Consider the following 23,906-nt stretch of genomic DNA (forward strand, 5'->3'; position numbering starts at 1 on the left):
ATACACACACCACACAGGAGTGCAAAAACAATAATTCGAGACTAAATGGGAGAAAAGTGCCATGAAAAAGCAATGAACAGAAAGATTTGCAGATTGTGTTCCTGTTTATGTAAAACAATAGTAGGTATAAGATGCACATATGCACACACACATGCTTGTATATGCACAGAAAATTTCTGGAAGAATTGATTATAGATTGTTATCCAAGTTTGCCTTATGCACTGATATGATTTGCATTTTCTATCATGTGCAGGTATTATCTCTTGAACTAAAAAAACTTTTTAAAATGTATAGTATGTTGTAGTAGTGGTCATATGAATCTATGCTTGTGTTAGAATTCATAGAATCATGCATTCCGAAAGTAAATTTTACTACTAGATAAAATAAACCCCCCAAACATACTGTTTATTATTGTCTAGGGTAGAAGTTCCCACATAACTGTAGTGGTAGTGTTTTTTTTTTGTTGTTGTTTGTTTGTTTTAGTATATATTGATTAAGATAATAGCGTCTCTAAAACTTTTAAGCAAACTTATCCTTAGTGATTGGCTAAGGCTCATTGAACTTCTGTGCCCAGCAGTGTCCAAGCACACAAGCTCACTTAATCCCTTACACCCAGCCATGAGGTAAGTGCTGTTGGTATCTGCATTTTATAGAAGAGGAAGCTGGGGCTCAGAAAGGTGAAGTAACTCTTCTGGGTCACTTGCCAGAACCCATATTCCTCACCAGGACCCTAACTGCCTTTGTTAAATACATCTAGATGCCCTTGAAAAGTGGCAGAAAAATAGTAAAAATGCACACACCCCCCCACACCACTGCACATTTGCCTTCTCAGTGATCATGGGGCCCTGGGGTCTATGGCTGATAAACCACTGGTTTGCCAAAAAGGTCCTGTAGAAGTTTTGAGGTAAAGGCGAGTTGGCATTGGTACAGGGGGGAGCTCTACGGATGAGACCCCAACCGGAATTTGGGGAATTTGAATAGGCTGAGAGAGCAAAGAGGGGCTTGAAGCAGGAATGGTGAGAGAGACATTCCTAACGGAAGTGAGGATCCATGACGGGAAGTGAGTGTAAGGTGACAGGTAATGAAGATCTCAATAGCCAAGGTGAGGAGAGCACACAGACTATGTGAGGAGGCTCCAGCAACCTCTGTCTGCACGCCGACCCATTATGTAAGCAATAAGGAGCCAGAAGGAGGCATTCCCTAAGCAGAGGACAATAAGGAGGAACAGGGCCAGGCCGCACGCTTCCTCCCTCGCCCCTGGCCGCCATCTCCCTAAGCAGTGGCTGCGAGAAAACCATTTACAGTGTCACATACTACGCCAGTGCTGACTTGTCGCTTCTGTTCCAGCGGTCACCTGCCCTCCCAACAGCCATTATGAGAGCTGCGTGAGTGTCTGCCAGCCGCGCTGCGCCGCCATCCGCCTAAAGAGCGACTGCAACCACTACTGCGTGGAGGGCTGTCAGTGCGACCCCGGCTACGTCCTCAACGGCAGGAGCTGCATCCTGCCCCACAACTGCGGCTGCTACTCAGATGGCAAATATTATGAGGTAGGGGAGGCCCCTGGCCCATCATCAGACTCCTCCCCAACTCCAAGAGGGTGGTGGGAATTGACCCGTCTTCCCTCCGTGATGAAAAATGTAGGGTTGATTGTCAGGAAAGTGGGACAGGGCCAAGAGGCTACAGACCCTTCCAGGAGGCTCTTGCTCCCGGCCAGACCTGGAGGAGCCTGTGGGCCTCTCCCTCCTCCCTCTCAGGCCTTTCTCTGGAGCACGGGCCCTTCTGATTTCCTCTCCTGTAAATCTGTTTGCAAGCTTCTGACATGACTCTAGTTTGGAAATAAGGTGGCTGTGAATCTGACATTTGTAGCTGTCTTAGCTAAGGACATTTTTAACTGGAAAATATGGCGCTTGAGGTTGGGAAGGGTGGCCTCCCCTCTCTGGCTACTGAAATTTCCCACAGGTGCCATTTGTCATTCTGGTATTGTCCCCAGAGTTTGGGCTGCTTATTGCCACACCTTCTCTGCTTCTCTCCCTGTGGGGGCTTAAGTACAGAGCTTAGACCTTTTATTATGCTTCCCAATAAACATATTAGCTCACTAAGTCATTTTACTTTTTAAGACTTTTTAGACTTTGTAATTAACCAACCTACTTTCCCTCCCTCCCTCCCTCTCTTCCTTCCTTCCTTCCCTCCCTTTTTCCTGGGATTGAACCCAGAGCTTTAAGCATTCTAGGCAAGCTACACCCCAGCCCTGAAATCTTTCTTAATGTGCTGTAATACTAAGCTATAAAAGGCCTTGCTGGAGGCTTTCCGTTCATGGTTCTAAGCCCCTTTTCTGTTTAAGTGACATCAAAACCTTATGTGGGTGAGTAGACGGTTAACAAACACAAATACTGAGAGTCTGCTGTTTGCAAATCACGGTGCTGGTGGTACTGTGGGACATGAGGAGCATGCTCCCTGCCTTAAGGAACTTAAAAAAAAACATTCAGGAGGGGGGAAAAATGTGCTTTCGAGAATAAGAGAACAATTACAAAATAACATATCATTAAGTGAAAAAGAATACTCCACTGAATGAATCAATTTTAAATGAAGGCATATAGTAGCCTTTATAAGAAATCTAATTGAAATGTCTGAATTGGAAATCAACTAAGCAAAAAATAAATAATGCCTTCTTTTTGTAAAGAGGGGATTGACTTGTTGTCAACTAAGTTGTCTTTTCTACGGGAATAAATAAGAGAATAGGGATGTGAACATTACCTTCATTTTCATTGCCATGGAAAAGGTATTTCCATCCTATATTAGAAAAAGAGAGAAGCAGAGTGAAACAGTAGAATTAATCAAAGAGGACTTCTTGGGAGAGGTGTTGAACTCCCCCACAGGTGCCATTTGTCATCTGTTATCGTCCCCAGAGTGTTTGGGCTGCTTATTGCGGTACGGCCCTGCTTCTCTCTCTCTGGGGGTATTGAAGTTAGGTCTTAGAAATATTTGAAGAGGTAAAACATGGGAGAAAATAATAAGGTCAGTTTTCTCATAATCTGAGAGAAGAAATAATCAGGCTCAAAACTCAAAGAACATTCTTCTATTTCTGCCCCTTAGCTGGGAGACTAACCCAAAGGCACCTGCCACGTCCTGCATGGAGGAGGATATTGTTGGTTTTTCTATCTGTTCCCCCAAAAAACTTATCTACTCAATGAACACACAAGAGGCAATACTCTTTTTATGAGAGAGGGGGCATGACAGGTCTGGCCATACCAGCTCAGACCTCTTACAACAACAACATGCTCAACTCTCCTTTATTTATAACATACAGGTAAAGGGGGCAAGGACTGGAGGAGCTTCTGTGATGGACAGGATAGAGTGGAGTTAGGGGAGCCATACTCTTAGGGGGAGAATTCCAGAAGGAGACAGGGAATGACTCCCACACAGTGCCACAGGCTTCCCAGCAGTTCCTAGAAGCCAGGCCTCTGCATCGCATGGCTCAACCTAGTCTGATTCTGCTAAATAAGGACGGCTTCCCACAGGCATCTATCAACTGTGTCAATCACCCCTCTGCAGGTATCCTGAGTATCAGTGTGGCATATGGGAATGAGACCTGGGTTCTCTCCTAGCCATACCACTCCTGGAGGTGTGACATTGAACCAACTTGTCATTTCTCTGAGCTTCTGTTTCCCTGTGAATGAAATGTGGCTAAAAATACCAACTCCGTAGGGTTCTTGTATGAATGACCTAAACCAGGTGCCTAGTCTAGTACCTGTCCTCTAGTCATTCATTAATTGGTCGCTGCTATTGTTGTTGTTGTTCTCTTGAGAAACATTTCATAAATAAAAGTCCAGGCATGTTAATGAAATGATGCATATAAAATCCCTTGGAACTCTCAAGAAAGGCACAGAACCGCTCTGGGCAGCCATTAGTATTATAAACATTATTATCTGACTTTCATCAGAAAGTCAGTGGGTTTTGACAACAGCTCCTATCTGGGAAGTAGCAAACTCACAGAATAAACAATCTGCATCCACTTGCCACAATTCAAACAGGCTTGGGGGCTTGTTTATACAGCAGATTTCTTTGGAAATAAAGAGAGAACATCTAGCCATTAGCATGTAGGGTAATCACCAGCTGTGGCTGTCATGTCTAATTAAGGTAAAGAAAGCAGCATGGGGCCAGCCACTTTCCGGAGATGCTAGTTTCATGATCAAGTTCTGTGGATGAGTTATTTACCCTTGACCACATATCCATGTATATCAGGTTATTTTTCTCTTTCTACCAACGTAATGTCTGAGTTTTTATCAGAGAGAGGCCAGACTAACCACTCAATTATTCTATAAATCTGATAAGAGAAATGAAGTCAATATGTGAGTCTGCTGGCACCCAGAATATGTTATAGATCTGGAAGAAGAGAAGACTTGGTTCCAGGAACTTCCTAACTTTGAGGATGAAAGCATTAGCAAAGACATGTTGCAGTGCACTGGACTGGAAGATTTCACCCTCTATTTACTCTTGAATCTGTGTCACATTTGTAGTTGATATGGGTTTTGATAAGTCTATAAGTTAAAGTATAAAACAGTAAGCAGACCTTTTTGTTCCATTAAAATATCCTTTCTGGATGGCACTGTTTTGGTAAATTGATACCGGTGGAGCATATCTAATCTAAAAATCTGAAATCCAGAATGTTCCAAAATACAAAACTTTCTGAGTGGTGACTTGATGTATGAGTAAAAAATTCTACTCAATGGAACTTCATTTCATATACAAAATTATTTAAAATATTTTATTAAATTACCTTCAGTCTATGAGTACAAGTACACGTGAAATAAATGAAATTTGTATTTAGATTTGGATCCTATACACCAAATATCTCATAACATATAGACAGATATTCCAAAATTTGGGGGAGGGGAACCCCAAATTCAAATCACTTCTGAATCAAGCATTTTGAATAGGTGATATTCCACCTGTAATGCTCTGAGGGCCCACATCTCAATGTCTTAGTCTACTTATCAAGACCACACCCTTCTTGGATTGTCAAAATGCATTTCCAACAGTTTCCTGAAATTCTTAGTCTAGAGCAAGTACAAGGTCAAGAATACAAGCTTCACCTGGTAGAGTTGTGCTTACAGATTGTTGCCCATTTGGGGAAGAATAGAAAACAATAGCTGCCTCCAATTGATGGTATCCTATGTTGTAGGTATTTTAATACCTTTATAAACAGTTCCTTCATCATCTGAAGGAGGATAAGTAGTTTTTCTTTTGAATATGAACAGCAGCTACTATTTATTGAGCACCTACTCTATGCCAGGAAATGTGCTGTGCATGTCTTCTTTACTTTTACCTTCACAATTGCCCTGCAAGACATGATTGTGATCTCCAATTTAGAGATGAACACACTGACTCTGGGAGGCTAGTCATATTCTTCAAGATAGCACATGTAGGGCTGGGGATACAGCTCAGTTGTTAGAGTGCTTGCCTTGCAAGCAAAAGGCCCTGGGTTCAATCCCCAGCACCGCTAAAATAAAATAAAATAAAGATAGCACATGTAGTTACAGGGCTGGGACTGACACCCAAGTGGTCTGATCCTAAACTTTCCTTTCATGAAACCTAGCTGTTCACTAGATCCTTCACATTCAAGACCCATTGAAATGGAGGCAGGCAACAAAAGTAAGTTAAAAGTAGATTAGACACAAGGGAAATGTTTGGAAGGGTTGGAGTCGTGAAGTGTTGAAATGATTAATCCTGAGAGTTGGTCATCACTTTCCTTTGACTATTTGAAGAGCTGGTTTCTCATTCTCAAGTGAATTTAAATTTCATCCTTGAAGTGAAGCCTGTACTTGTTAGAAGTGTGATTCCTTGGTTTAAAAAAAAAAAAAAAATCTACAATGTATTTTTTTCTTCACCTACTTCCTCTAACAGCTGCACATTCAGGTTGGCTGTGATTAGTTCTACAGTCCAGCCATAAAGATTCCAGAGTTCTTGATTGAAACCAATAAAGTCTAAATTGCATATTATTTGGCATCTGAGTTGCATGGGAACTGATGTAGCATTTGAGTGGAAGCAGCTTTCCGACTGCTCCCTGTTGCAAACTGCAGCCCTGTTAAAGATAGGCTAGCCCAGCCTGGTACAGGGTCCAGATGGACTGGGCTTTGAGGTGCCCAGTACCGATCACAGCCTGAGTTTAACGCACACGTCCACTCTATTCCAGCCCAAGCAGCTGTTCTGGAACAGCGACTGCACGCGGCGGTGCCGCTGTTTCCGGCGCAACCTAATCCAGTGCGACCCGCGCCAGTGCAAATCAGACGAGGAGTGCGCGCTGCGCAACGGGGTGCGCGGCTGCTTCAGCACCAAGACCTCCTACTGCCTGGCGGCGGGCGGCGGCGTCTTCCGCACCTTCGACGGCGCCTTCCTCCGCTTCCCGGCCAATTGCGCCTTCGTGCTCTCCACCATCTGCCAGAAGCTCCCCGACATCTCCTTCCAGCTCATCATCAACTTCGACAAGTGGTCCTCCCCTAACTTGACCATCATTTCGCCCGTCTATTTCTACATTAACGAAGAGCAGATTCTCATCAATGACCGGAACACCGTCAAGGTGACAAGTCTGGCCTTGATTCTTAAGAAATGTGCTCGGGAAACAAGGGTTTGGCCAGTGGACTATTGATTGCGGTTTTCCAGATAACCAAGTTGTAGAACAGTAGGTTGTTGCTTCCTAGGTACAGTACACAAAAGATCAAGCATCAGGTTTCTACCAATATGAGAGTGGGCCCCACTCCATCCCTCACAGATGGTTCCAAAGGCCTTGCGGGAAATTTAGCATCTCAGGGCGGTTATAATAGCATGCGTGGTAATAGAGTTTCAGGTGATAAAATGGTAGATAAGTCGGTTTTTATTCTGAGTTAATTTCCAAAAAGCATCTCATTTGTTTTTAAGAGCCTTTTAAATTATACTTGGTTCTGCTAACCTATACCAGACCAGCCTCCATCTTTGCCATCCTTTCTCTAAACTGAGAAGGCGAGTGTTTGCTTATAAACACAACTACCTAAATAAAACCCGATGGAGCATCCCCCACTATCAGAGGTCCCTATAATATACTAAGTGAAAGAAAATGGGAGGTCGAATATGGAGAATTTCACTGAGACTGGCTCTTCCTTGGGCCTGTTACCTGTTTTTTGTGAATCTTAGATTTGTCTGTAAGTAAATGTGAAGCCTTCGCCTACCCCCATCGCTAATGTCTGACTTGGATTCCTACGCTTTCCACTGAATTCACTTGTTCCATCATATGGAAGACCTATAAAAACTTAAATATAGTATGTAATATATAATGTAATTATTAATGTACTAGTAAGAATATGATTATGTTACAATAACATTAATACAATTATACAGAGACTCTAGATTATTATTTCCAACCTGTTTTAATGTTTGTGTTGATTTCATTGAAATGTCTGCAGAATTGAAAACTTGGGACTTAATAGGTTAAGAAGATAATTGCTCTGATGAACTATTGACAGGGATCGCAGTCTGTCAGCTAAACTAAACCGATCTCAGCAAGTAGACCTGAAAGGTGGAACCGGGCTCCATTGCTCTGTGCACAGATAGGGAGGGATAAGAAGAGATCACATTAACATTTTTTTGGAACCAAGTGTTATGTATCTGCTTTTCACTTTTGGCTCAGATAATTGGGGGCATTAAATGTATCTGTATTTGAGGAGTCATCAAATAGCTTAGTATCCAGTGTTAGGCCAAAGACTGGCTGTATTTTTCAAGCTTAAAAGGAAAATATCTGGATTTTAATAGTGGTTTTTAACTTCAATGAAAGTTGCTGTTACTGTTTTTGACATTCCAATTTCTTTTGCAAATTAGCCCACATGGACACTATTGCACTGGTCCAGAACACAGGAACAAAGAACCTGAGAGAGCAAAACTGTCATTATCACTGAATAAAATACCCCGAGCTAGCCAAAATAGTAAAGACATATATTTTTAAAAGGCATCTGCTTTTTTTTTTTTTTTATGAAACAAAAGTTACTAATAACCTGCAGGGGAAAAACAATTTATTTTGTAAGTACAGGAAGAGTATGTTATATTCTATCCCAAGGGCTAAGAAAAGAAAATGTTACAGAGCAGGAAAATGACGACTGTAGAAAATACTTTGTCAATAGGACCTCTGGGGGGACCTCAGGTTTGAACATTATAAACAAGGAAACAATAGGCATGGCAATGATCCTCTGATCCATTTGAACTATTTGGACTCTCCTTGGATTAGAATGCCATTTTCAGTAATTGGTTTGTGCCAGGGAAAGTTTTACACAGAACTCCAGCTGTTCCTTGTGGGTTATACTGTTCTAACATATTCTTCTCTTGCCCCCTTCCCTTTCTCCCCGGCTATAGTTTGCTTCCTTTGGGGGAACTATGGAGGATAGGATAAGTGCATGCCCTTAAATTTTAGGGCAGAGGTTAGTAGACCACAGCCTGTGGCCAATTCTGCTTGCTGCTTGTTTTTGTAAATGAAGCTATTATTGGAACCCAGCCACGCTCACTTAGTTACATGTTGTCTGTGGCTGCTGTGGCTGCCCTATGCTCTAAGGGTAGAGTCGTGTCGTTATGATAAAGTTTGTAGGCCCTGCAACGCCTGGCCCTCATTGAAGTAGTTAGCCAACCCCAGCTCTCAGGGTAATGACTTACTTTCTCCCTCCTCTCCAATAGGTGAATGGCACCCAAGTGAATGTTCCATTTATAACTGGTTTAGCAACCAAAATCTACAGCAGCGAAGGGTTTCTGGTGATTGACACTAGCCCCGACATTCAGATCCACTACAATGGTTTCAATGTCATTAAAATCAGCATCAGTGAGAGGCTGCAGAACAAAGTGTGTGGCCTCTGTGGCAACTTCAATGGGGACCTGACTGATGATTATGTGACCTTGCGGGGGAAGCCAGTGGTGAGCAGTGTCGTGCTGGCCCAGAGCTGGAAAACCAACGGCATGCAGAAGAGGTAAGAGTTCTCAATAGTTCAAAGTGTTAAACTTGGTGGCTCCAATCTTCCCATAACCATGGAAGTGTTAACGAGGAGTGTGCTTTCCTTAGCATCTGTCACCCTTCCTCTCTGCAGAGCGGAGGCAAAGGTCTCTGGAGTTTTGATGCTACAAATAGGCACATCAGAGGCCCCAGTAATTTCTTGAACTGCAAAGAAGGAAGTGGGTTAGAGGATATGACCCTAAATGATCATGTTATCTAGCCTCAGCTCAACAGAAGAATGTGCCAGGATGAGAGAGCTCTGAAGCCTTGACCAGCTGCCCACCTGGGACCTGGGCTCCCCTGCTGGGGGCGGCTGGGATTGATTCAGTAGAAGAAAGGACCTAATTGAGTGTCCTTGACTCATACTAGAAGGCTTGATTGTAGTTGTGCAGGCAATTGGTGGGAATCAGGAAATCCTTTTTTAGAACATAAGTCAGGGAGGTTAGGCCCTCCCCCAGTCACCTGAGATATAATGAAATAAACAAGTTATTCCAAAGGTTTTTAATTGAGGGTCCCTCTGGGTTGCTGATTTATGATGAAAGCTTTCTGAATCCGCTTCTTTTTCCTGGCATTGCTTTGCTTATATAATATGCTGGATGTCCTCATGCTTTACATGCCAGATATCTGCTAATGCCCAGTTGTAGAAACAATGCTCCAAGCCCTCTCTGGTTACACTCACCCCAAGGGTAAGCTGAACTGTGTGTCATGTATTAGATTATTCTGTGAATTGTGGGACCCTGCGTTGGGAAGACTCTTGGGTAATACGTAGCCCAGTCTCTTCTTTTTCTTGGTGAAACAGAGGCTAAAACAATGGCTTATTTACATGAGGAGGACCCATAAGTGCAAGCCAGGACTAGACTCCAGGATTCCTAATTTGATGCTTTCTCTGAGATGCCACTCAGTGACCCACAGATAGAAGACAACTTTGGACATTTAAGCCACTCTCGGTTTCCTCTGACAAGCAAGGTTTAGTTTCTCCCGTGGAGTCGTGATTCTGCTTGAACTTTTCCCTTATCCCCTTCTTTCCTTTTCTTTCTTTCTCCTTTTATAAACTATCATCAGCTGGACACCAGTTTTCTTATGAAGGTTTTACTTTCAGTCTCTGACAGCTAAATTGAAGCTGGTGTAGAAGGCTCCCAGATTTCTTTGCAAACCTTTAATTGTGCCATCTATCAGATGTTATTATTGCTGTTACTGTTCTGTCAATACCTATTAATGGTTAATGGTTATTATATCAATGATATCAATCAATTATAGGAAAGTATTAGTGGTTATTATATCAATATCTGCCTTTCTTGTGTCACTTTGGCTACCTGTCCATTATTTTATTTTCCCTTTGCTTGACATAGTGGTATAAATAATGGGAAATCTGTTTTCACTTTCTTAGCTGGTTGGGACAAGGCCATTAGCACCTGACTTTTCTAAGGTAAAGGTAGCACTGGAATTGCATACGCCACTATTCAGGGCTAGAACAGCATATACAACAGATGAGGTCTTACTTTCCCTGGAAGACTCAGATGGCTGTTTTTGCTTCACTTACTCTGACCAAACCTCTTGCCCCTAGCTGCAACGAACTACAGTTCTCACAGTACGCAGCCACATGTGACAACGTGCACATCCAGAAGATGCAGGGCGATGGCTATTGCCTAAAGCTCACAGACATGAAAGGCTTCTTCCAGCCCTGCTATGGACTCCTCGACCCCCTCCCCTTCTATGAGTCCTGCTACCTGGACGGCTGCTACAACCACAACAAATTCCAGCTGTGCGGTTCCCTGGCCGCCTATGGGGAAGCCTGCCGCTCCTTTGGGATCCTTAGCACTGAGTGGATCGAGAAGGAGAATTGCTGTAAGAGAATTATTTTATTTCTGTGGATTCTTTGCTGGTAGCATTGCTTTGTCTAGGGATGACTGGTCCTCTCCATTTTTACTCCTGGATCTGCAAATTTGTAATATGCTTATATGTGTCAACATACATAAAAAGCCACACCCATTAATGCAGATATTGTGACCAACAGATTGTGTCTTTGTACCCTGACACAAAACACCAACCTCGTGTGTGTATCCAGGCCCATTTCAAGGCTGTGCATACACATTGGTAAATTTATAGACTAATCTTCATCAAGTGTAGGAATATGCTTAGTTCAAAACCTAAGAACAATGAAGCTAATTAAAATATGTATTCAGTGATTTCAGAAATGTTAAGCAAATTACTAGTCTCTGCTGGAAATTAACCAAAATGTTTTGTTTGGTAACTTTAATATTTTATTCTGCTGTGTTCATAAGATATGCTTTTAAATGAACTGTTTGGAACTCTGAAAATTGTAAATGTGATTTTACATGCATATTCGTGTGAACCTCAGAGTTTCCTTTTGTCTAAGGGCATGCTGTGTCTGCCAGCTGGCAGAGACCACCACATTGTTAAGTGAGGTTTTTCCTCCTGTGAGCTCTAAACTCAGCCCATTCTTTCTGTTGTTTTCTTTGGTCATTCTCCTACTGGGTTCATCAGCCACACCATTTTCTCTCTGACTACTGTGTGCCTGGTAATACATTATATACTGAACACTTTTGGAAAAAAGGCTTTTAAAACAAATACATTTAAATGATAATGGACTGTTTTCCTTCAGTCATCTTTCCAGAAATGAAAACGGGTGGACACAAAGCCATCCATGTGCTCCTACCTTGTGAATTACTTGCTTAGAGGAGGAGTGGGGCAGCTAGGTCACGTGAGGTGTGGGAAGTTGTGGGGTTTTCTTTTTAAATGTTTTTACTAGTATTGGGGTTCATTTGGTCATAGTCATACATGCCTGGAATATAACTTGCTCCCCTTTGCTCCCCAGTGCATCCCCTCCCCCCCCCAGTTCCTGTTCCTCTGCTGGTCTTCCTTCTATTTGTTTATAGTTTTTATTTAAAATTAGTGCTTTTTAACCTCTTTTTTCTGTACACGTCCCTCTATGTAGTAGCACTCAAAATCTACTCATTTCGTAATTTTCAAGTATATAATATCTTGTTATTACCTATCATTGATCTCTTGAGCTTATTCCTGCTAACTGAAATTTTGTATCTTTTTTAAACTTTCTTTTTAAAAATTCTTGAAGTGAACTTAGCTCATGGTAAACAGTTACTTCTTTAGCATTAACCAAGGTGATGAACAAGGATTCTTCTATCTTGATAGGAAGGAGATTCTTTAAATAAAGAGATGAGTCTCATAATGAAAATGCTCTCAATTAATGGATCTCAAATGAAGATGTTGAATATCTTGCAGGTAGTCTCATCTGTTACAGAAATATTGTTTATAATAACGTGGTGCCATTAATCTTAGTTAATGATGATGAATTATATGTACTTTTTGATTTGTCTACTTTTATATAATCAAGTAGTTGTTATTGAGTAGGTTTACCAGGAATCTAAGAAGTTCTGGTATCCCTGAGGAACTGCTCTGGGATCTTACTGGCCCTCAAATTTTCATTATTGGCAAATATTTATTGAACTATGAGGTGACAATGTGTTTGGAATATAAAGAAAAATATTAGGCATCTACTCTTTACATAAATATTAAGATACAAATGCAAGTAATCATAAATAGCATAGTATAGTCGGTATACTCGCTGTGGTGTACCTTGACAGGTAAGAGTGTGTATTATGTCTTTGCCTCTTACCTTCCCTGGTGGCCTTGGGAAAGTTTCAGCCATGAAATGAGAGTTATAATACTTAGCTTAAGAAGCATTTGTGAGGGTCAAACATACTAATTCAGCTAAAGCCTGAGGCACAGTGCCAAGTCCATAGCAAGTACCCAGTCACTAGCTATCGCCATTCATATTTTCTGGAAGGTTGCCCTCTCTGTTAACTTACAGCTACCGCCTGACCATTATCAACTGAACTAAAGTGGTAAATCCAGAGTATAACCAAATGCTACCATGTGTGGTGTGAAAATCAAGTTGTGCGTGTTTCTGTGTGTTTTCCTTTTTAGCAGGAGTGGTGGAAGATCCCTGTGTCGGGGCAGACTGTCCCAACAGAACCTGTGAGATGGACAACGGAGGGGAGCTGTGCGGTTGCATTGAGCCACCCCCCTACGGAAACAGTGAGTGACAAGGACCACCTATCTGCCCAGAAATGTCCAATGGAGGAGGGCTGGCAGTGGCATAGGAAAACTCCAGGGAAGGACCTTGATGTGTCCTACTCCATGGGTTAGAAATTCCAATAGAAAAACTTTTGGGAGTGTTTAAGCAGAACAAGGAAGTAGTCCTACCACTTCAAAGTGGGCTAATGCTCATTTCCGCATAGCTGCACCCTTTCCTCAATAAATTACAATTTGCACATTTGTATATAAATGGAATGGGCCAGTTCCATCTGAGTTCAAGTTCAACATCATAGACATCCAAATGATCTTTTAGATCAGGAAGAAGTGAGGTGGTTTGACACCAACATGAAGGAAGGAGGAGATCCAGATTTATCTGGCCTAAACCTTTTTGGTCTTAAAGATACAACAGGAATGGTTTAAAACAAGCAGCAAGAGCTGGGGAGATGGCTCAGCTGGTAGAGTGCTTGCCTCACAAGCACAAGGCCCTGAGTTTGATCCCCAGTACTGCCCCCCCCCCAAAAAAAATGTTAAAACAAGCAGCAAATACCTGGGACTCCTGGTCTTGTCCCTAACTGGTTCCCTTAAGGTAGAAATGGCCCTGGTCTTGGCCAAGCCCATCTCAGTGTCAGCATGCAGAGCTGCTTTGCTTTCCATTCCCCACGACTTTTCTTGAGCCAAGTAATCTAGAGGCAGGTGCTAAATTTAACGTCATTTGAGAATGAAAACCTAATTGACTAAAAGGCTCCATAGGAGGGGACAACATGCTTCACCTAGGCAGATATAAATATTTTCTGTTTCTTATTACCAGCCATTTATACACTCAGAGAAAATGTCAATTGGTGCATCATCCTGTCAAAAGGCAATTCCTAAGGCTCACCTGGGACTTGCTAAGAAGTTCTGCTCAGCTGGATTCAACCAGGGCTTTGGGTGTGGCCAGTTCAGAGCTGCTCTCCCCCAGGGAGCATGCTCCTTAGCCAGGTTCTGTATGTCACAGAAAAGTAGCTGCCACCAGTATGTGTGGGAGGAAGCCTGGGTTTATAAAGAAAGACAAAGGGCTCTTTATTAGCATTTTTATCTTTTTAATAAGGCTCTACCAGTGCCCAAGTTATTGCTTTGAATGAATTCATATGCTCATTTGGTCTGATCAAAGCTTAATTAGAAATGCTTATGGCCTGAGCAGAGCTCATTTGCCTCTTCTGCAGAAGCATGGCAGTACGATGCCTCAGCCCCACCCCTGCAGCAAGACTGACTCCCACTGATTTGCTTTCCTTAACAACTGTTTCCACAGACTCACATGACATCATTGATGCAGAGGTGACCTGCAAGGCAGCCCAGATGGAAGTGTCCATATCTAAGTGCAAACTCTTCCAGCTCGGCTTTGAGAGGGAAGGCGTGAGAATCAATGACAGGCAGTGCACTGGCATCGAGGGGGAAGACTTTATCTCCTTTCAGATCAACAACACCAAAGGGAACTGTGGCAACATCGTGCAGGTGAGGAAATGGGGATAGGAAAGAGCACCTGGCAGAGGTAGAGACAGCTCCTGGTATTTGCACATTGATTTTCATTAAAGTCAAGGTCAGGGGAGTCCACTTAAAAATATGCTCTTTGGAGAACAGCAAAAGGCATGTGCACAACGAAGAATGGCAAGGGCAGTCATCACTTGATGCTAAGTTGTTGACTGAACTGAAAGAGCAACATGTAGGTTAGCGAAGCTTCTCGCTGCTTTTCTTGTTCCTTCCCTGGGTGTGTCTTCTATTCATGACTCAGTTCATTAACACTCATCAGAAGGCAAGAAAAGAGTAAGCACCTTCATGTATGGTGAAAGATTTGGGAAGGGAAGGGTTTGAATTAAGGGTTAAAATACATTTTTCTCCCAATTTATATTACCTCACACCATGGGCAGTACTCCATGCTCCCTAGCTTGCATTTCCATGGATAACCGGGGACTGGGTGTCATGAGAATTCAGTGGTACATGAAATCTCCCTTCCATGGGCATTTCAAGGTTATCAAACTGAAGGGTGCTGCTGACATCTATTGTAATACTTTCTCCCAGAGTAAATGCTGAAGCCAGCTTCATACTGATTTATACTGGCCTCTGGGTTATGTATGGAATGAAGCCATTTCTCCACTTTCAGGGATATGGATTTAAAATGCAAGCCACATACTCACTCCCAGATTTAATGATTTCTGACCTCCCCCTGCTCTGCAGTCCAATGGCACTCATATCATGTATAAAAACACAATCTGGATCGAAAGTGCCAACAACACTGGCAACATCATCACCAGGGACCGCACAATCAATGTGGAATTTTCATGTGCTTATGAGCTGGATATCAAGATCTCCTTGGATTCTGTTGTGAAGCCTATGCTAAGGTAAAGGATTTCATGGGCTGTGCTCATAACTTTGTCTTTACTTGACAGTTAAGGTTAGCATAATCAAAATTGCTAGCATTTATCTCTGAAGCACTAGGAAAATAAAATTCTTATTTCTTGAACCTAAGTACTTTAGACCAGCACTGTTCAATAGAACTTTCTACAGTGATGGAAATGTTCCATATCTCAGCTATACAATATGGTAGCTACGTGTGGCCATTGAGCACTTAGAATGTGGCTCAGGAAGCAGAGGAGCTGAATTTTTAATTTGAGTTAATTTTGTTGCATTTGGATTTAAATTGCTCCATGTACCTGTTAGGTACCAGTTGGGACAGAGCAGCCTTAGACTTTACAACTACATGCTTTGCCTTCCCTCAGCTTTCTCAGCTTGAAGGAAATGGTAGGCAGTTGAACTGACGAAATTATTTTGTGTTGCCGCCTTATGACTGTTTCTATTTTAGTGTCATTAACCTGACAGTTCCAACCCAAGAAGGCAGCTTCACCACCAAGATGGCGCTCTACAAGAATGCCTCCTACAAGCACCCTTACCGCCAGGGTGAAGTAGTCTTGACTACTCGTGATGTGCTATATGTAGGGGTCTTTGTGGTTGGAGCGGACTCTACACATTTGATCCTCACGCTCAACAAATGCTATGCCACCCCCTCCCGTGACAGCAATGATAAGCTCCGATACTTCATCATTGAAGGAGGGTGAGTAGCCTTTTAATAGATGGCAGTCTCAGAGACTTTCATATAATATTGTCTACATTATGTTTTAGGGAAAGGAATAGGAACTAACATCTGTTGACACCAACAGAACGAGCATTTTATATCAGCTAATTCACTTAATTCTCATAACAACCTATAATGTAGACTTTATAAGCCTCATTTTATAGATGAGATCAAGTAACTTGCTTAAAGTCACACAGGAAGTTAGTGGCAGATCCCTCAAGTCACATAGTATTAACTATAAGATGCTTTATTATCACAATATAAATAAAAAAGGGATTTAGTCCTGCCTACTTTGAACTTCAATTTGAGAGGAATGTAGAATTCTGAAAATGAAAGAATGAGTAGGACAGCTATCAAAATAAGAAAGAAATGGAAAACAGTAGTGCCCCCTTATCTAAGGGTGATACATTCCAAGACTCCCAGCGGATACCTGAAATCATGGACAGTAGGGAACTGTCCCCATGCCTTGCTTTTTCCCATACACACATATCTGTGATAAAGTTCACTTTATAAATTAGGCAAAGGAAGAGATTAAAAACAATAACTAATAAAGTAAAATTATTATCATAGTATACTGTAATAAAATTTATGCAACCATGGTCTCTCTCTCAAAATATCTTACAATACAGTCCTTACCCTTCATCTTCTTGAGATATTGTGAAGTGATTTGGTTCGCACATGATGAGAGATGAGTGAAGTGAATGATAGGTGGGCATTGTGATATAGCATCAGGCTGCCACCTAAGGGTTACTTGTACACAGCACTGGGCCAACAGAAAACCGATCTATAACTAAGGTGGTTACTAAATGACTAGCAGGAGGTAGCATATACAGCATGGATGCAGTGAACAATGGGATTCATGTCCTGAGTAGATGGAGTGGGACAATACAATCTCATCATGCTATTCAGAATAGCATGCCATTTCAAACTTATGAATTATTTCTGGAATTTTCCATTTAATATGTTTGTATGGCTGTTGAACACAGGTAACTGAAATTGTAGAAAGTGAAACTTTGGATAAAAGGGAATTAATGTAATAGTTTATAAGCTCTACAAGTTCTTTTTACTTACTACTGTATGCCCATCATCTCATGTATTTCCTGAAACATAGTGGATACACAACAAAATTTATTTAATGAATGTATGACAATAGAAGACTAAAAAAACCAAACAACAACAAAAATAATTATCATCATTTTTTAAAAAATATTCTGGGTAGGGCTGGGGTTGTAGCTCAGTAGTAAAGCACTTGCCTTACACTTGTGAGGCAGTGGGTTTGCTCCTCAGCACCACATAAAAAAAATAAAATAAAGGTATAAAAAAGAATTCTGGTTATATCAGGCAGTTTACACTTATGATAATAGATTTTTGCAAAAATTTATTTTTAAAGCTTTATTGGAAACATAATTTATATGCAATGAAATTTACTTGCTTTAAGTATAAAATTCCATGATTTTTAGTAAATCTGCAAAGGAGCACAAACATCACCATAGTCTAATTTTAGAACAGTTCCATCACCCCAATAAAATTATTCTTAAAAACAGGAACTTTATTAATCATGATTCTTTCTGTTAGAACTGGTAAAGGTCAACTTGGCCAATTAACTTATGCAAACGAAAAAACAAAACACAAAAAGCCAGAAACCCAACAAAACTAGGGTATTGAATGGGTAACCAAATCACAGGAGTGGAGGTAACTTCAAGGGTGATTGAATCCAGGGAGCTGCCGAGCCTCTGTTGCTCATCTCTTGTCTCTACCTCTCTCTGTGTGTCTCTCATTGACCTTGTCAGTCACTGACAGTCCTGGCCCCACATTCATACACCACTGTCGCCACAGAGGAGGCACCGCTTCTAATTCCAACTTGGGGACTCCTGGGGAAGGAAGACGACTCTGTTTTGGATCACTTGCCTGTCCTTTGTAGGGGGAATTCACCATTACTGTTGTGTGGCCTGGGCCAGTGCCTGTCCCTGTGATGGGCAGAGGGTGCTGTGGACACTGTATAATAGCTTTGTGATTGTGGGGAAGAGGAATGGTGCCCAAGAGAAAAGGGGGTGACTCTGAGCAAATAATTGACATCCACCATTTTGCAGATGAGACAGGTTTGGCGAAGGCAGGCTCAGAGTTCACCATGGCCACCTGCCTAGCATGGGGAGGGAAGGAATGTTTTAGGTGTCAGAAAACTGTCACTGCCAGAGCTAGCATGGTGTGTGGCACCGGTTGTCCAGGTGTGTCATGGAATTTTCAGCAAAGGCCTCACTAAGGCATTTGTGTCTGAGTTGGTATTGACCTTCTGGAAGGCAAAGGGAGGGCCTTGGTGACTACCTGGTGTCTTTTGGGTCTTGGTGCTTGGGTTAAAGGGATGGTTTTCCTTTTTTCCAATCTTTCCTCCCTCTCCTCATATTTCTTTTCCAGTGTAAAAGAGCTACAACCTGAGCTATTCTGCAAATGAAAACCCTGATTATGGAACTTGTGTCTCCTTTGAAGGATGAGGTGGCATTTAGCATTTTAAAAACAGTATTTAATGGACTTGACCCAGAGAGGAAGTATGAGCCAGCAGGCATGTTCATAAATCTCAGCTTACCCCAGGGTTTGTGTGAATAAAGGCCTTCAAATTAAACTGTGGTTAGGTGGGAAATGATTTCGTCATCTGGGAGAATTTGAATCCATCAATCCTTCTAACCTTTCTTGGAGGGATGTGGTTATTGTTTTGTTTTGTTTTCTTTCCACTGAATTTATGGAAAAATTGATGCTCAGTGCTTAATTAATGAGCAGCAAAACAGGTCCACTTAAATGTTTTGGGGGTCAGTTGATTCCCCCTAACTGTGTGGAGCACAGAGACAGCACTAACTTACCAGTAGCTCAGAAGCCAGGAGCCCAATGCCCACTTCTTTTTTCTCTGAAAAAGTGGAAAAGACAAGTATTCTTCATTAGTGTTCAGAAGATTCATGCCTGGCTTGTTTTCTTGCTCTAAAGGAGGCCCCCAGACAGCCAAGGATGCTCTGCTCCATGTTTTTCTGATACCTAAACTTCATCTCCCTGGGAGAAAGTTGGCAATCTGGCTAAGAGGAAAGATCTGTGTGAAGATTGGAGAGATGCTACCATTTTAGAATCCTTGAACCAATTTAGATTATTCATATGCATAATAAGGGCAAGAAAAAAAAAGGATGGCATATAAAGTTTTGCTTTCAAAGCATTTCAGAGACTACTGCCTTGAAAAGCAACTTGCATTTTGCCTAGAAAACTAATTATGAAATTTAATAGGTGTGGGAATGCTGAAGGATAACTTCGATTTTTAATTTTCCTTATTACTAAGCTATTTAACCCTGTGGGCTTGGGGGAAAGAAACATAAGAAAGAGAAAGAGTCACCTCTTTTATCTTTATCATTTTAAAGAGCTCTTGGCTTCTTTGGGCCCACCTTGGGCAGTGGTCGCCCAATTCATTCATTTATTCACTTATTCATTCATTCATTCACTTATTCATTCATTCAACAAAGATTGTTGATTGATGGTTGGAACCACAGTGAGGATAGTAACTTGATTTCTGCACTGGAGGAACTCAACAGGGTACTGCTGGCAAATCTGGGAGAGGCCACCTACTCCTGTCTGGTTAGAGCATGCCTAGGGGCTCTTTATAAAGAAGGGGTATCATAGATGGGTGGGGAAAACATTCCATGAAGACACTGGAATATATGACGCTGTGATACACTTGGGGAACTTTTAAGCTGTGGAAGCAAAATATCTGTGCTTGAGGAAGGTCTTGCCTTGACTGGGTATTGGCTCAATACCACCCGAAGGAAGAGGCGTTCACCTGCACCAAGACCATCCTCCAGCTTCTCCCTCCCTGTGCTACCTCCCCCACCCTAGCTCCTACCTATTTTAATGTGTGGGAAGAGCTCCCAGGAGGCTTTGAATCAGGGGCCCCTGCCAACATTGATAATTAACTGAAGAAAGTACAGAGGAAGTCAGAACTAATCTTGTGTTTGCTAAATTGTTATCAGTAAAACACAGCATTATGAGGGGGCGGACTGAGAACCTGAAGCACAGGGAAATTGAGTGCAGTCCCCACGGTCATTTAATTTTTAGCTGCAGTTAGGATGCTAACTGGGGTCGTATTCAAAGTTTCAGAACAAACAATGAGAGTAGGAGGGAGAGATAATAGATGACAAACCTGCCCAGTCCAGAGGCCACTTTCAAATGAGAGGTCATTTGAAATTTTAAAATGAAGATGAGGATTAACGTGCCAGAGGAAAAAAAAATGGGAAGCAAAGATGCCATTATTTTTTCTGAATAGGTGTCAGAACATTAAAGATAACACCATCGGCATCGAGGAGAATGGAGTCTCCCTAACCTGCCGTTTTCACGTCACCGTCTTTAAATTCATTGGGGATTACGACGAAGTTCATCTTCACTGTGCAGTGTCACTCTGTGACTCAGAAAAGTACTCCTGTAAAATCGTAAGTGCGAGTGTAAAAATGAAGTGCTTATCCTTATTTCTTCCTGCTCTAGCGTTCCCAGCATGGAAACTGAGTGCCCGGTGTCTGAATTGGAGTTATTCACAGATGCTCCGGAGTCTTTGGTGGGCAGTCATCTTTGGTGGGGAGAGCAAAGTGGAATGATGTGCATTTACTCCTGTCCCTGAAATGTCAACCAGTTAACACCAGACCAGAGCTCCTCAACCCTGGCACCACTGACATTTTGGACCAAATAATCCTTTGTTGTGGGGAATTGTCCTGTGCAGCATCCCTGGTTTCTGCCCACTAGATGCCAGTACGATCTACCCTCCAGTCGTAACATCCAAAAAATGCATTCAGACATTGTCAAAGGTCCGCTGGAGGTGGAGACAGGGGGATTGGTCTGGCTGAGGATAGCGAGTCAGACCACCTGAATCCAGTGACCATTGGTCAGAGCTCCACTTCACCATAGCAAACTCCTGACCTCAGGAGGCAGTTTATCCAGGTTCCAACTCCTCTGATCTACAGGACCTGAGGCTTTGGAGGGGCTGTAGGATGAGGATGAAGTGCAAATCAGGCATCTCTTCCATGCCAGGCTTACATCCCCGCTGCATATTGCTATGCCCTTAAGATGTGATTGCATTGGTACCTGGCTCCTAACCTTTAATATTTCAGCTTTCTGCTTACCCCCTTGTTTGCAAAATCAGGATATGAATTACGGTCAGGCTACTTGCAGATGGTGCCGCATACATTAGTGTCCACGAGATACAACAATCCTTATTCCCGAGCAGAGAGCCTCTTTGAATATGACTCTACAGTGAAGAGTATATTTAATTCTGCTCAACATAAAGCCTAGAGTCCCAGTGGGTTCAATGATCAAGAATGCATTGGTTCTAATTAATCTGAGCAGCGATAGTGCTAGAGGCCAGAGCCTTTGCCTCTTTTGCAGGTGGAAACGTGGCGAGGAATAAGTTATCAGCTTAATTGTGTGAAATTTTCCCTCTGGTGTTCTGTCTTTCAGAATTGCCCACAAAATTCCAGGATTGCCACAGATTATACAAAAGAACCAAAAGAACAGATCATTTCAGTGGGACCTATTAGGAGAAAAAGTATGTATGTTCCCTAAAACACACTATAAATTATTGAAACAATGGGACTTGAAGGTTCAGACGTGCTTCACCTGTGATGTGGGTCTAGTGTATGAGGAGGTGGCGTTGGGACTCCAGTGTGAGAAGACTGCCCGCCTGTTCCATTGAAGAAATCTTTTCACTGACTTTTAAGAACTCAGCAGCATCGGGCTTTGCCTCATTCTCTCCTTTAATTAAAACCTTCCCTTCTGTATGAATTGAAAGGTGGAATTGTCTCTAATTAATTTGCCCAACTGCTTGTTTTCAGGACTGGACTGGTGTGAAGACAACGGAGGATGTGAGCAGATCTGCACAAGCCGGGTGGACGGGCCTCTGTGCAGCTGCGTGACGGGGACCCTGCAAGAAGATGGCAGGAGCTGCAGAGGTAGAGGCTCCTCTGAGTCAGGGCAGGCACTTAGAGGTCACAGAAAGTCCCTAACCCCAGAAGGAGAAACTCAGATTTGAAGCCCACCCTGTCAGCAACTTACCTAGGAAAGTCTCAGAAATTAAGAAGGAAAGATGGCCGGGCGAGATGGCACACACCTGCAATCCCAGCAGCTCAGGAGGCCGAGGCAGGAGGATTGTGAGTTCAGAGCCAGCTCAGCAACTTAGCAAGGCCCTAAGCAACTCAGCAAGACCCTGTCTCCAAATAAATAGGGCTGGGGATGTGGCTTAGTGGCCAAGTGCCACTGGGTTCAAACCCTGGTACCAAAAAAAAAAAAAAGAAAAGAAAAAAGAAGAAGGAGAAGGAAAGATGAGGAAAAGGGCCAAAGAATGCTCGCACCATTTTTAAAAAATTTCTATCTCTGCTCTTCCATCTAAAGATAATTAAAAAAAAATCCCAGCCACTTCAGGATCATATATTGGTGGTAAATCTGAATGTCAAGTCTACCTGGCTGAGGTTGGGATTAGGATAGTTGCCCTAGCCAGTGAGAGAGAAGCATTGGCATGTGGTTTCCTGATGCTCTTTGAGCTTAGCAGGACCCTATTCAAGGTTGGATTATTTTTGCTTTTTTGCTGCCTGAGCCAGGGCCATTTGGATAAAGTGAGTTCTTAGCCATGAAATTTCTTTATTTAGTTGAGTGTTGCAGAGAAGTCTGATGCCTGTCTAACTGGCATCCTCCCTCACTGCCCGTAGGACTTACTATGTTCCTCTCTGTCCACAGCCTCTAATTCTTCAGTTGAACTCCAAGTTTGGACGCTTCTTCTCATCATGACCCAGATTTCATTATGGCATTTTGTGTATCAATCAGACACAACCTCATAATGCACTAAAGGTTGCTCTATAAAGTACTGTAATTTACTTACTTCAACTCCCCGTAGGATAAAAAGTGTGTGTCCCTAAGTCAAAATCTATTTGAAAGTGTCCAGCATCTCACAATCATACCACCTGCCTCCAGCACTCAGAGATTCCAGGTCCCTGTTTCAAAATATGCACCAGGGCTTCTAAAAGCCAGCCATGAGGAGCATGTATTTAACCTAAAATTCCCAAGTTCCTGTGAAAAGCCAGTGAAGGAAATGAACTCTGGTTACAGAAATCTGACCAGAAAAATCTGTGCAGCCACTGCTGTTTCTGGATCCCACTTTTTACAGAGTTAGGACTTGTTGGAATGATTTGGAAATGATGACTGGAAGGTTTGGCTCCCCCTAAGGAATCTCTCTGGTGTGTGGAAGTGCCTGATCTACAACGTGCACCATGGCTCGCTTCTGTTGAGGAAGAGTCCCCTTCGCCTGCCATCACCATGGCTCTCCACCTTGCCACGCCAGCTTTGGTCACTGGATATGTTGTTTGCAGTCCTGGGGAACCTTACCCCCATCCCATCCCTCAAACCCAGTCCCTTCTCTTTTTACAAACCAACCAAATAATTTTAATGTGTTTTATCCTTAAATAAACTTTGTGTTCAAGTATTCTCATTATTTAGTGACTGGAATCATTCTTATCTACATGAAGCATTGCACACTAAATAGCATGCTATGATTAAAAACAGAAAAGAACAAGCAGCAGCCATTGGACCAGGTAGGCACTGCTGGCCAGAGTTTTAATGTGTGGTGTTATTACTACACGTGTGCACTTACAGAGCATTAGCAGAGCATTAAGGTGCTTTGCAGAAGAAAAGCAGGCAGCGTCCTCTTTTGTAAGTGGT

The 23,906-nt window shown here is 42.4% G+C and overlaps 1 protein-coding gene across 5 annotated transcripts in view; it reads left to right on the top strand.

Moving 5' to 3' along the window:
• Positions 1-23,665, top strand: part of LOC306640145 (alpha-tectorin) — a 70,776-nt gene extending 47,111 nt beyond the window's left edge. For 4 of the 5 annotated variants that reach the window (XM_079104100.1, XM_079104099.1, XM_079104101.1 and 1 more), the window contains 12 exons: positions 1,348-1,547; positions 6,194-6,577; positions 8,692-8,978; positions 10,566-10,846; positions 12,968-13,078; positions 14,367-14,569; positions 15,290-15,453; positions 15,915-16,163; positions 20,476-20,638; positions 21,657-21,744; positions 22,031-22,147; positions 22,929-23,665. In XM_079104100.1, the coding sequence (XP_078960226.1) occupies positions 1,348-1,547; positions 6,194-6,577; positions 8,692-8,978; positions 10,566-10,846; positions 12,968-13,078; positions 14,367-14,569; positions 15,290-15,453; positions 15,915-16,163; positions 20,476-20,638; positions 21,657-21,744; positions 22,031-22,147; positions 22,929-23,029 (2,348 nt within the window). In that variant the 3' untranslated portion in view covers positions 23,030-23,665. Of the gene's footprint in view, positions 1-1,347; positions 1,548-6,193; positions 6,578-8,691; positions 8,979-10,565; positions 10,847-12,967; positions 13,079-14,366; positions 14,570-15,289; positions 15,454-15,914; positions 16,164-20,475; positions 20,639-21,656; positions 21,745-22,030; positions 22,148-22,928 lie in introns of those variants that run through there. The other variant, XM_079104103.1, reaches the window with a different exon arrangement.
• Positions 23,666-23,906: the final 241 nt, after the last annotated feature.

This window comes from Sciurus vulgaris (assembly GCF_902686455.1).
Source record: "Sciurus vulgaris genome assembly, chromosome: 11".
NCBI classification, from domain to species: Eukaryota; Metazoa; Chordata; class Mammalia; order Rodentia; family Sciuridae; genus Sciurus; species Sciurus vulgaris.